This window comes from Aquila chrysaetos, chromosome 5 (assembly GCF_900496995.4).
Source record: "Aquila chrysaetos chrysaetos chromosome 5, bAquChr1.4, whole genome shotgun sequence".
NCBI lineage: Eukaryota > Metazoa > Chordata > Aves > Accipitriformes > Accipitridae > Aquila > Aquila chrysaetos.
In genome coordinates this window covers 3,931,855-3,945,881 of record NC_044008.1, presented here as the reverse complement: position 1 = coordinate 3,945,881, position 14,027 = coordinate 3,931,855, and the positions used below count along the sequence as shown (strand labels likewise).

The 14,027-nt window shown below is 38.3% G+C and overlaps 1 protein-coding gene across 6 annotated transcripts in view; it reads left to right on the top strand.

Annotated features, from left to right (window-relative positions):
- The window catches only part of MKLN1 (muskelin 1), a 97,204-nt gene that overhangs the window by 68,214 nt on the left and 14,963 nt on the right, over window positions 1–14,027 (top strand). For all 6 annotated transcript variants that reach the window (XM_030015514.2, XM_041123759.1, XM_030015516.2 and 3 more), the window contains 4 exons: window positions 935–1,156; window positions 3,188–3,317; window positions 11,825–11,972; window positions 13,030–13,144. In XM_030015514.2, the coding sequence (XP_029871374.1) occupies window positions 935–1,156; window positions 3,188–3,317; window positions 11,825–11,972; window positions 13,030–13,144 (615 nt within the window). The remainder of the gene's footprint in view (window positions 1–934; window positions 1,157–3,187; window positions 3,318–11,824; window positions 11,973–13,029; window positions 13,145–14,027) is intronic.

Here is a 14,027-nt window from a genome sequence, read left to right as displayed (position 1 = left end):
TGAAATGGTTTCTTTTTTTTCCCTGCTGTCTCTTAGGAAAGAATGTCCTCCCTGAATTCTTTATCAATCTGCAGCTGCTCTTCTTCTCTCCCTCAGTACCTACTGTGATAGCGGTTTTTGTTTAACCTTCACAAAAATATGCTGCACTCGAACTGTTTTGTGTAGGCTTTGCTGAGTAGCATCTCTATCTTACTGTAATCTTGTCTGTTTTGGTGGTTGTTTTTTTTTCCCCCTGGTGTTTTGTAACCCTCTGCGTTTTACTGTGTCTGAAAACATCACCTGGAGTCAGGGAGTTTTGTCTGATTTGTACTGCGGTGCAGCTCTTCTGTGCCAGAAACTGAATTCATGTTTTGGGGATAAACATATTTCTGCTGCAGTCTCATAAAAAAATCCTTGTCTAGGTTATGTCCCTGCTTTACGTTGAAGTAATGGGGGTAACAATAAATGAATGCTTGGGATGGAATCTGAGTGACAAATCACAGGCTGATTTTTGGATTGATTAAGTGGTGGTCAGTAAATTAGCTGTGATCTTGAATTTTTCCCTTACATAGCCATTGTCAAAGGTGATATTCTGTTAACTTTCTGGCAGAATTGGCTACGAATTCTGGTGAAAGACTCTAAATGTTTTTTCCTGAAATGAGCAGCTAGAGGCAAGTTTTTTAGGTGATGAAGGGTACCTTTAGTCTTCTCTTTTTGCTTATTAAATAATAAGTTGAAATTAGACTCACATTTTAAATTAATTAATATTCTGAGATCAGTACCTGTCAACCGTGAAGACATGCGTGTTCTTTTCTGTTTACTAGAGGTTCAGGAGATGTGCAGAGTACTGTCTTAACTTACTAGCTATTACTTCCAGAGGAGGGATGTTTAATCTTTCATCTTAGAGTGTTCAAGTCTTAATGTGCTGGCTTAAAACTACTTCTCTCATACTTAGATGTGCATGGATTCTGAAAAACACATGATATATACCTTTGGAGGCAGAATTCTGACCTGCAATGGCAGCGTTGATGACAGCAGAGCCAGTGAACCGCAGTTCAGTGGATTGTTTGCTTTTGACTGCCAGTGTCAGACATGGAAACTTTTGAGAGAGGATTCCTGTAATGCTGGACCTGAGGATATCCAGTCCCGAATAGGACACTGTATGTTGTTCCATTCTGTAAGTATCCACACCATACTTTGATTTATGATGCCTGACTTTAAGGAATACATATGTTTTTGATTTTTCTTGCAAGTTTGAAGCTCTTTAATCTCCCGAGTGGTGTGTTGTCTCACTTGGTTTTATATTCACTGACATTCTGATGCTTCTTTGGTAAGTGCAGGTGGTATTAATTCAAGTCTTGGAGCTTTCATGACTTCAACTGAATAAAATTTCAAGTAAAAAACAAGGTGAATTTTAATTAGTTGATTTTATTTGAATAATGGCAAATAGACCCAAAGGCTATGGTTCAATTTGATCTAAAGAGCTTTTCTTTTAAAGTTGGTAGAGCAACTTTAGAAGTTTCTGGTCTAGCAGATACCCTATGTAGTTACTGGAATGGTAAACTTGACTAGTGCAGGGGCTTACTGGGTGTGTATTGAGATGCACAGGCCTCATTCCTTTGTGCTGAGCGCTCAGCTGCTGCTTGTTGTCTTGAGCAGCTGTTAACAGCTGGGCACAGATGGGTGTTACGGGCAGTGCATCCAGAGCCTGATGGAAAAGGGGGGGGGGCAGGGTGTGTATAGCATTTTATTTAGTATTGGGTATTAAAAACCACCTTCCATTGCCTTTCCAGTTGTGCTCATCAACCGCATGTTTGCTTAAGTGCAGAACACGGGAACTGTGGGGTGAGAGTGGTAAAGGGAGGATGGTTAGTGTCATATATCTTCTAGACTAGCTTTCCACATAGGTGTTTTCAGTGGAATAGCGCAGTACAGAGGGGATTAGCATCAAGCAGGAATGCTTGCGTGGGTAGGTGTGGTGCAGTGGCAGTTCTGCACTGAATTTAAATGGCAGCTTCTTAGTGGTCGCAAGTGGAGTTTGTAGAGTTTTGCTGACATTAAACTCTGACTTGGGAGTGGGAAGAGAATTAAAATTAATATTGTGGCATTCAAGTGTATACTGATACCACCAATTCAAAACTGGCCAGTTTTGAACAATTTACTGAGTTTATTTCTCTTTCCCTTTCAAATGAAAGATCAGAATTTTTATAGCGAATACTGTGCTTTCAGAGCTTTCAATTTTATTCTTGTTTTGAATGGCTCTCTAAAATCTGGTGAAAAACATTGCCACACAAAATTCTGCACAGCTACCTGAGGATTTTTCAAGTGTGTGTCTGTGGTAAACATAAGAATACAGGTTTCTGTAAGCACAGGTCATGGAAGTTTAGGTCCTTTGCTGTTTTCTCAACCATTTGAAAGAAAAATAATGCCTCTTACAGACTTTCCACTTGGCAAACTTGAAAGAAGTAATAAACCTGTTATTCTTGGCTTGCTGCTTGCCATTTGCCTCTTCCGAGTTTAGTAATGTGCTGGTACCTGGATGGTTTCTCTTACAGTCTGTCTTTTGCTCCTGGTTTTTTTTTTTTGGTTTTTGTTTTTTTTTTTTTTTTTTTTTTTTTTAACAGTGAAGTTACGATCTAATAGGTTTTAGGCATGGAGGCTGTTAATTCTTTATATTAAACTTGAAAAATGAATTGCTGTTTTAATGTTCTGAAGTTATAGCTTGATCAGGCAGGGCTACAATAGTTAACTGTAAAATCTACCTAGTCACTCTGGAGCTGAAACTCTGTTGAATCCAGGTTTGTCATTTCATATAGATCATGAAAAAAGTCTTTAAAATTGCATTTGTAAGAGGCTTTTTGGGGTGTAGAAGCTGTGAGTCCTTAATGGTTGAGCTCTTGAAACCGAGAAGTCATAAATTCAAGAATCCAGAAGATCAAGAATCCAATCAAGAATTCTTAAGTTTTTATTGAGTTTGAGAATAATACCCTGTTCTGCATAATTGTTCCCTGTAAATCTTTGTGGAGATGACAGTAAAAGATACTTACCAAATTAAAACTGGCAGACCTGATTGTTAAGGCATGATTTTAAATTTGCAAGTAACATATCTGTTACTCTCTGATTCATTAATGTTTCTGTTAATGGTCACAGTTGGCCAACACATGCTTTCTTGAGCTTTGTGAAGACAAACTTTTTTTTTCCATTCTAGAAAAATCGCTGCTTATATGTGTTTGGTGGCCAGAGATCGAAGACTTATTTGAATGACTTCTTCAGTTATGATGTAGACAGCGATCATGTGGATATCATATCAGATGGCACTAAGAAAGATTCAGGGATGGGTAAGAGTATAACTACATATTAATTTCTTCGCCTTGGTACAAATGAGAAATATATTGTTAAGTAGGTGAAAGGCCAGCTTCAGTGTCCTGTGGTATCAGGTTAGCATCCTTAACTAGCCCTATGTACCCAAGTAAAACTCCACAGTATATAGGTTAAACTTATGCCAGCTCTTTTGTCCTTCCTGTCATTTGACACTTACTGTTTTCAGCACAATACAAATAATTGATGTGTGAAACCACATAGCACCTCCAAAAGAAAAAAATTTCACCAAAATAAGAACTAAAAATATCTCCTTTGAAACTCCAGCAAAGACCAAAAATAAACAAAAAGGCTGAAAAAATAGTTTCCTTTAAACCAGGAAAGGAGAAAGCAATTTTTTTTTTTCTCTAGTTTTCACCAAGTGAAAGATGCCATAAAATAGAAATAATCTGCTTGGTTTGAGATGCAGAAAAGCAGGTAGGATGCTCAAAGATAGAAAATTGGAGTAGAGGGACAGAGGTTATTTTGCCTGGCAGGAGCTGACTAGAAAGATGAGGGCTGTTGCCCTGTCATTCTTGTACTAAAATATCAGGGAGGGCCAAAAAAAAGTAAGAGGAGGCAGCAAGGCTTCAGTCCTGTTTGGTTCATACCACTATATATGTGAGCTATATACACTAGGCATAGTTCTGTATAGCAGAAACCTTTAAAACCACCCAAAAGGCATTGTAATGTAACCATAAAGAACTGATTTTATACCTTTTCCCTTTCAATGACATAGAGAAGAATGATCTTTTTTTTCCAAAAAGGATTTCTGCATATATAAGCACATCATTTTCCTGTTGCAAATATCCTGATTTTTAGCATACAGCTCAGAAGTTGAAATTCGTGTTGCATTGTGTACTACAGAAGTTATGGATATTTCTCATATTGGGTATATTTAGTCCCCATCTTGTTTTCTCTTCTTCCAGTTACCAAAATCCCAGGAAGCTAATTTATCTTGAATTTAGGCTGCCCTCCTTATTTTCATCAGGCTTAATTTTTAGCAAGTAATTTTGCTGAACTTTTCAAGTGAATTATTGATAGTTATGAGTTATTGTTTGCTCATTAATTTAGTTATGCCAATGAGGGAGAAGAGTACCCAAGCTCTTATTCTCTGGAGTCATTTATTTACTTGAGTGCTTCCAAGAAAGAACCAGCTTGTATTGTTGACAGTCTCCTTTATTAAGGTGCCTGCATGTTGTCTGATGCTGCTCTACACACACCTACGCACCGTTTGTTGTCCTTAGAGCTTTCAAAGAATTGATTTTTTTTTTCCATGAAATCGCTAGCATTCTGCCATTTTGCTTTTTTAAAACTACATTTCTTTATAGCCAGAAGCTTTAAAACATGCGGCTTTAAGCTGACACCTTTGTCTACTTCAGATTTCAAGATACTGAGTTTGTCTTATGGCTGGAGAAGACACTGAGCTCTGCTTCTCAGCAAGTACATTAACTGCAAGGTTCAGTTAAGCAAGTGAGGCTATAGTATTTAGCCCTCCTTCCCATTCCCACAGGTCCCGAAGTGGTAAATAGTAGACTTTGACTTTGGAAGAAAATGACTCATTGGAAATAATTCACGAGTAGATTTTCAGTTTACTGTTCTCCTGTGTATAGAAAATAAACAGATTTGAATGTTTTCCTTGCTTTTGAAAGAAAATGCTAGGATTATTTGCATTTTAACAGGAAGAGAACAAAATGCTTGTTACATTCAGGCAGCAAATGTTGACAGCACTATTTTCACCCCAAAAGCAAGTCTTTTATTGGGCTCTTGTTAAGTAGTGATATACCATTTTGATCTTTATGAACAAAGTGACTCCCTGACTGGTCTCTGTGAAGTTTTAAGCTGCTCAGTGTGATGAGTCAAGTTGAAGATGCCTGACCTAAATGTTCCTATAAAGTCCCATGATTACTTTTAGTTCCTGGCTTGCATGTGGCATTCAGTTCTATTCTTAGTTGAGCTATTTTGATTTTTACCCTTTCTAAAAGAACTTAATTGTGTATTTGTTTAAAATTTGTTAGAGGAGTTAGAAGACTTTAAAAAAAAAGTAGTAAAATGGATAGTTAAGAATTATCAGTAATATGGAGTTGTTGCAATGCTAGAAAACTATGGTAATGATGGTTGGTTTTGCTGCTCTCATCTTCTGGATGAGATATTTATGCTGTTCAGTGTTTCTTTGCTCTTAGTTGTGCCTTTGATCCTGGAACCACTTCCTTGTATAGCTGATGTGTGTGAGAATATTGGGTGATAAGTATCACTTAAATTTTCTTAATTTGGAGTAAAGAACAATAATTTCAGCAAGTTTAGATGTGCTTTTTTCATTTCTGGGAAAAGTTCAAATTTGATCAAGGTACAATTTCTAAAAGATGGGTTTGCGCACAGCTCTGCCTACTAAAAATGTCTCCTGACTTGATCTGCTTTGAACATGGGTAAGCCTTGCAGCTCTTCATGTCTGGCAAATGCCATTTGCCAGTGAGCATGGGTTCTTTCTCCAGCTCATTGCATCTAAAAACCTGGTGCTTTCTCGTAGTTGTCAAAGGAGGGCACTGCAGTGAAATTAGGCCATTAGGGATGGTTATCTTTCTGCTGCATGATAACTGTTAGGAGCAAGAAGTTTGTTAGTTCAGCTAGAGAATGGACAAAATGGTACAGAAGAACAGAAAATGCAACTGTGATAATGAGTCGGATGTGAAGAAAGGCAGTAGTGGTACAAATTGGAGGAAGTGAGTACAGTTGAATAGAGCCCGTGATTGGAGGAGAGGCAGAAATGTGTACGTTGACGAACGAACCTTTTTAGAGTAGTTGTATGCTTTAATTACTTTAAAAAAACAAAACCAAAAAAACCACAAACACCACCACCACCACCAAAAAAACCCAAACCCAACATGCATATGCCAGAGGGTATCTCTGAAGCGTATGCATGGTCTAGAGATGCCACCAGTATCAGATGTCTTCAAAAGGCTGTACTGACAGCTTGCCTGACTTGCTTAGCACACAATCCATGACTAATCACAGGCAGTCATTTCAGGTCTGAGGGAGATAATGAGAACACTCGTGGTCAAGGTTCCTGTGATAATCCTGTTTGGCCCTGACTCAGGTGGTATGTCAGAGCTGTTGGTCAGAGGGAGAATTTCCTTCTGCAAGAGAATCAAGATCATCTTGGATCCCTTGGCATTGAGTAACTTCCAAAGCTGAATAAGAACAAGCATTAAACATTCTTGTGGCTCCTTTTAATGGTGAAGTAGATCTTATGGGCAAACTGCAAATATTTTTTAGCTACCATTGAAGATCCCATGTCTCTTGCTGGGGCAGGTGCTCATTCCAGATCCAGAGCTGTGCACCTGGCAGACGGGAGATTTCATGGATAAGTACCACGGACAGAGGCAAGACAGCCCCGTCCAGGAAATCCTGATTTAAGACAAGACGATGTCAGAAAAACATTAATCAAAATAGATAGCACAGCTTGCTCAACGTGGCCAGGATCCAGCTCAGACAAGCAGTCTGAATATCTCATTTTGATCGTCTTGTTTGTGACACCTGACATGTTTTGCCCTTGTTCAGTTTAAGGTCTACCTTGCCAGTGGCCAGCACATCTCTTGCCTTGGAAGCACTTTGTTTTGTGAGGGACCTTATGTGCTCTTCATCTTTTGAAGTGCTTCTCTGAACCAATCTCAAAATACTTTCCTCTGACAGTGAAGGTGAGGAGGAGAGCAGGCAGTCACCTAATCCTCAGATGCTTTATAGAGATGACATAGCAGCAGAATTCCATTCAGATTTACTAACTGACTTGTTTTTACCAAAATCTCGTGTTGCTTGGGAGAGAACTGAGTGCTGGACATTGGGTTACTGCTTTTTCAACATGACAGCCGAACTGTTCAAATGGTTGTCTTAGCTGCTCCTTGGCTGACTGCCAAACGCAGTCTCATCATGAAAAATCCAAGAGGATAATCATTATCTTGCTGTGTCAACAGCTGGCCTGCATGCTATCTCTATCACTCATCAAGGTTTGCTCCATTAAAGTTCGGGCGAGGTGCTGCTTCAGTTTTATATGGATTACAAGTTGTGGTATGGAGTAATTTGCTGACCTACTGGTTTTTAAAAATTAATCTATCGGTGAGGTGCCAGACTCTGGTGAACAACAATATCCATGTGATGTAGCTTCCTCCAGTTTTTTAATCACGAGGCTTCACAAGGAGGGAGGATACTTGCGAGTCACTTGTAGTGGTATTAGGAGTAACGTGTTCTGAGGGTTTTATAACTTCGGTGGCACTAAAAGGCTGTCAATTAACTTGCTTCCCTTAATTATCCTTCACACAAATCCTTCAGAAGTGGTCTGCAGTCTACAAGTTTTATATAATTGTTTTGCCAATGCCGAGTTTCAAAGCATGTTTAAAAACATGCTATAGCATACCCTTGAATGTGAGAGATGAGATTTAATTTCCAAACTTCTGTCTAGTACTGAGAGAACCACATCTGTGAACTCCGATTTACTGCTTTGCAAACTCTGCCTCTGTGTAAAAGCTCTGTTTTCATGCTTAGATACTGGCAGCAGCCAACAGTGCGCTTGAAATAACTAGCTGTTTGCACATACAAGCCAAAAAATATTCAGCTTGCTGAAATGATCACTGTGATCAAATAAATGCCAGTAAGTAGGGACTGTGGTAGTGAGAACATCTCGGTTTCACAATTAGGTGTCACTTTTGTAGAAAAGCTTTTCCAATGTGTTACATTTAAATAGAAATTATATTGTGCAGGGTTACGCAGCATCTTATCAAAGCTTTCTCAGGAATTACTACTTGTTTATGTAACTAGCTGCTAACTCAAGGCCTGTGTGGCTGAATATTGTTTTCAAATATTGAGGCCATGAGCTTTTTATTTTTGCTATATAAAAATAAATGAAAATGTTAAGTTCTGGAGAGAGGATTCAGACTTCTTGTTTTCAATTAGTTACTGTCCTTCTACCCTGTACTGGTTAATGAGATTACGGGGGAAAAAAAATGCAGTGGCACAAGAAAAGGATTCACCATCTACTAGACTTTTTGGGGTTGTATTGTGTTTAGTAATTTCTCTCTACAGCTTTTTCCCCTTCAATCAGTAATGCATTGTCATAGGAGCCAAGTTAATATCGCATAGCGACAGGCCAGTGCTGTGTTCAAAACAACCAGGGCTAAGTCCTCAGTTGCTGTTTTATGTCCTTCGAGTTGTATGCCCACAGCTGACCTGAGCAATCACTGGGCTTGAGAGGCACTCTGAACAATGTGAAATTGGTGGAGATTTGCTCCGAAGCTGATTTACATTTATGCAAAGTGGAAGAGCGAGGGAACTTCCATGGAGCCATTCTTAGGACTTTATGCACCCCTTGGATCTAGTACATTGCAAATAATAGTTCTTGCAGTGCGCTGGCATTACTGCATCTGATTCTCACCCCTTGTTCATGACTCTTTACTCTGAGTCTTAAAAGTTAAAAAATATATCCTAAGCAATCAGTTACTGTCACAGGTTCAATTTTGTCTCCCATGCAGGATTAAATTTCCTTCCCAATGTGCGCTAAATTTGTTAGCTACATATCACAAGTACTTTTCACAAGTTTACAGCCCATGTCCCTCTCTAATATGCTGACCGCAATCATTTGAATTATATCCAGAATTTACTGCAACTCCGCTGCACTTGCAGATTATGAAGCTCTCTTACCCCCTAGTGGAAGTGTTTGTCAGTCGTGAGTATTTTATGTAGCCCTTTTGCTCTGTCAAGGATCAGACTTCCTTGGTAAACATCTTTTTGTTGTTTCTGTTGTGTTTAAAATATCACAGCATCTCCCTCTTACTGTGTGGTAGCTTGCCTTATTTTCTATTTATTTTCAGGGACTTGTTTACCAAATTTGTGTTGTCTTGTGGTTTGTGGTTTGTTTTTTTTTTTTTTTTTTTTAATCAATTACATCTAACTTTCTAGTTCTCTCTTCCTCTGCAAAAGACTAGATGTCAACTTTTTCTAGCCCAAGGCACTACTTAAATATGGTTTCTACACAGTTGCTTAGATAGGTCAAAGTTTATGTAAGTTGTTCCTTATCTTAGGCCCTTACTAAATGTAGGACATATATATTTTTGATATATTATTTTTCTAGACATTTTGCATTTCAAACAGTCTGAAGAAAAGATTGATTTACAACTGAGGGAAGCCTGAAATTACTTGACCTGAATTTGGTTTTGATTGCAGTTGCTGTGGATAAATCCTATTCTTACTATCAAGTAAAAAAACAAAAGGCCCTGAACTTTGACGGCTTTTCCCTCCATTATTTAAATAATTTCAGCTTCAGGAAATTGAGCATAAACTAGATGCAAAACTCATTTATTTAACATTTCAGGAGGAGGGATGGGACTTCCATAGACAAGTTTCGTATGCTTTCTGTATCAATGGTAATATAGCAACCTTATTTCTCATGATTGTAATAATTTCATTTCAGTGAGCCTGAGGTATTAATGCTCTGAAGATTTGCATGCTTTTTTTCTAAAAACCTGGAATGGTCTTGAATGTTCAAAGCAGCAGATAGGGTTGCAAAGACATTTTCCATGTACATTAGAATTGCTGATCAACTTTAGATGGCTCTTCTGGCAGACATGTCTCAAATACGCCTTGAATTTAATCCTTTTGGGTCAATGATTTAGTCCTTGACTATGCAAGCAAACACATTACATGATACTTTTCAAAAATTAACAATATTTAGTCTATAATTGTCTTTTTGTTCTCAATTTCCTTATTGGGTGACTTTCACAGTATTCATTAGTCTTATTTAAAAACTTCCTTGTGGTCTGTAGCTAAAACAAGGTATGTAGTTGTTGTTGTGCCAGCATTGTTCCCTGCTTTTGTTCTCTGCTCTGCCACCCATTTGCTTATAAACTGGATTAATTTTCCTTTGAAACTTTGTGGCAAAATTGGAGGTCAAAATAGGCAGGCTTATGCTGATGAGGGCTCCAAAGGCTCTGCCTCCTGCTTTTCCGTAAAACCATAAGCAAGGATTTTGTCGACAGGACTCTTGAGAATGACTTATCAGATTTTTTATTTTTTAAGAAATGTTTGGGTTTTTTGGCTTTGCTAAACATTTCAGTAGGGGCTTAAACTGTAGAAAACCAAATGCTGCTCAGAATTTTTTAATTGATGTTTATTACTTTCCTGGCCTACCAAATGAGAAGAGTGAAGTAGGAGACCAAAACCTATTACAGAATGGGCTTGCAAAATACAATTTTGTGTGTTCTTAAACAGCAATATTAAATGATTTATTAGTGTAGGTCTTGTTTTCTAGGCCGTGTGTGCGGTTTGCAGTTAATTGCAGGGAAGAATTTGCAAAATACAAGAGTTCTGAGAATTTTTCATGCCAAAATCTTGATCGAAGGCCAGGAACCTTTACCAGCCTTTGTAAACTGACCCAGAAAGAGAAATGAGACAAACAGGGTCTGTAAACAAAGATCACGTGCTCTTCACAAATACATTTTGGAAGGATGGTTGCCTAGGGAAACAGGAAATGGGGAATTATACAACAAACAAAAAGGACTGCCAAACAAATTTGCTGACCTTTTTTTCGGGGAATTATGATGAAAACTGCTGGAATCCTCAGTATTTCACCATATTTCTAAATCTGAAGGTGGAACAGAAGAATAGCTTGGTAATTATACCACAACTATTTAGAAAATACAAAAAACTTCCTTGACATCTTTGTCCTAAAGGAAGCAATGCAAGATTGTGAGCTATGTAATCTTGAGTTCATCTTGAATTTTTTTGAGTTTCCCAGCTTTTGCAATTAAGCTTTTTGGAATCAATGCTTCCTTTTACAGATGAGATAACAAAGTCACTCTATTCATATCTGCAAGGGTCATCTAGCTCTATCTTTAGGCAGTTTAATCCTCATTTCTGAGCTGGTTGTCTCCCAAATAGCTCTGTCCATACCTTTTCCTAGGAAACAGCAGCTCTCAGAATGGTTTTTGTGCTTCCATGAGTCACAAATAGGAAGGGAAGAAGAGAATTTGCATTGGACTTGTCCTTAGCAGGGAAGAAGTCAGCCTCTGGATGAAGTTTCTTCCTCTCCTCCCTCTCACCCTGCTTTGGAGGACATGTGCAAGAAGCAGATTGTTTGCTTGGCGACTCCTGCATGCCTCCTGTTTTGAGATGTGCCATTTCAGTTTTAAGTTGTGGTAGATAACGAGATTGCTGTGCAGGAGAGGTCACAGAAAATACCAGCTTGGGATCACTTTAGTCCATTGGGCTTGGTTTTATGTGAAAGATGAAGAGGTGAAAGTAATTAAGTATAACCCATTTTCTTCTTTTTAAGATGCTATTTATCCCAGAATACTGAAGAGGTAGTTATGTGAAACCTCATGCTTGTACCATAGATATTAGAAAATCTGCTGAATTGCAGGGGGAGGGAAATGCATTTGTCTGATGCTTGGATCCCTTCCTGTGTCCTCCGTTGTTTTCAGTGTGTAACTTTTTTTTTTGTCAGTTCCAATGACAGGTTTCACTCAAAGGGCTACCATTGATCCAGAACTGAATGAAATCCATGTCTTGTCAGGGCTCAGTAAAGACAAGGAGAAGCGGGAAGAGAATGTAAGGAATTCCTTCTGGATTTATGACATTGTGAGGAACAGCTGGTAAGTCAATGCAAGAGGTGCTATTTCTAACATCTACAATGACTTTCTTTAGAAAGCAATCCTACACGATCCTGTCTCCCAGGTAACTCTATAACCTCTTATAACCATGGAATGGTAATGTTGAAGACAACTGAATTCCCCTGAGGCACATCTTTTTCCCATAGTCTTTAGAGACACCATGGCAATAAGCCAAATGGAGGCAAATCATTATTGGAGGCAGGTGGAGGGGATGAGGGGAGGTAAGCCATTATAAGAAGTTTTTCCTGTAGGAAATGTTCAAGGCCAGGATTCATCATCAGTGCAGAAAACTCAGTCAAATATAAGTTGTTAGTAGCAGTGTACGTGGTACTAGTTATTAGAAACTAAGGAAACTGGTCTGCTGTATGAACGGTGATGGAGAAATCTTCATGCTAGATCTATCAGCTCTTTTCAGGCTGCATGCAGTGGTACTTCAGGTAGCTGCTAGATCCAGTATTTTGAGGAAATATCTCCTTGTCTGTTTGCTGTATTGTATTTGGTAGCTGGTTGCCACTGTCCCTTTCCAGAGCTGGCAGCGTTTTTTTGTATTCAAGGTCTCGTCTAATGTGGGGCCAATCACTTTGAAAGGTGTGAATGTTGTTTTTAAAAAATAGATTTTCAGTTACCACTGAAGTCTGCTTGGAAATCAGTAATTGAAATACTAGCTTTGCTGTAGTCTGTGACCTTTGCTATAGTCTACTGTGTCCAAGATGGTATTCTCCATAATGAATAATGCATCATGCTGACAATTCTGCTAGCAAATAGTGCAACATCTAAAGATAACTCCAAAGCTCATGATGTAAAATTTTCTAGAATTTTTTCCTGTTTGTCTTGTGATTGAGGACTGTGTTCAGCCAAGATGACCTTCTCTGATTGTTGGATGGGTTTCTTTGTAAAGCTAAGAATGGGGATATGACAATATATAGAGAAGTAAGAAAATCTTTGGTGTTACGTGCCAAGCAGTTCAAATTGACATCATTCGTACCTTATAGCCTTCCTGTAGGTACTACTAATCCTTGCTTCCTGCCTTGTATTTCAGGTCTTGTGTCTATAAGAATGACCAAGCAGCAAAAGAGAATCCAGGTAAAAGCCTTCAGGAAGAGGAGCCCTGCCCAAGGTTTGCCCATCAACTGGTGTACGATGAATTGCATAAGGTATGAGGGTCCAGATACATATACGGTGATTTTTTTTAGTCTTAGTGCTCTTAAGGTGTACTTGCTTTTTCAAAGATGGTACAAAGAATATAGCTTTTTGTGTAGTGTTAATGTTTGGGTTAATGTGGTGGGTAACTTCCATTTAACTTACTATCATCTTTTGAAATAAGGTGCTAAGCTACTTTTTATGTCAATGTGAAGTAGACATGATAGCTCCTAGTTGAAATCAAAATGCAGACAATGGGATATAATAAACCTCTACAAAGTTGTTAAGTGGCTAGCTCCTAGCTGTTCTTATGCTTGAGAACACTTGAAGCTTCGTTCCTTATCCTCAGGGACTTAATCTCACAACCTGTTAGTGACTAAATGGTCACAGATTGTTACCAACATTTCTAGGAGAAAGTGCGTTTGAATGAACTAATCACTGTTAAGAATCTGCTCCAACAGAGGTGCCTTACTTTGCCCTGCATGTCAGAAGCAACCGTCATTCTTTAGCACTATCTGACTTTAATGGACATATTCATTCTTAAGTGGACTTAAAATTGTTTATAGTGTACATGACTGCTCAGTAAATTTAGGACTTTGTGCATATTAACCGATAAAGCACAAACCACGGATTAGGTTACCATAACTTCATTAATGTATGAATTTAAATTACTGTGACACACTTACTTAACCTTTCGTGGATATTTTGCAATTACAATAAACTTTTTCTAGAATTTCTTTTTAGTCTGAAACAGTTTGGACTGAAAAAGACAAATATATTTTAGTCTTATTATTCCATGGGATGTTAATCAAATTTGGGAAACCCAATTAGTCAAAAAGTTTGGGGATAAGGGTGATTTTCAAGAGGAATAGGTGCACCTTCTCTAGGGAGAACTTG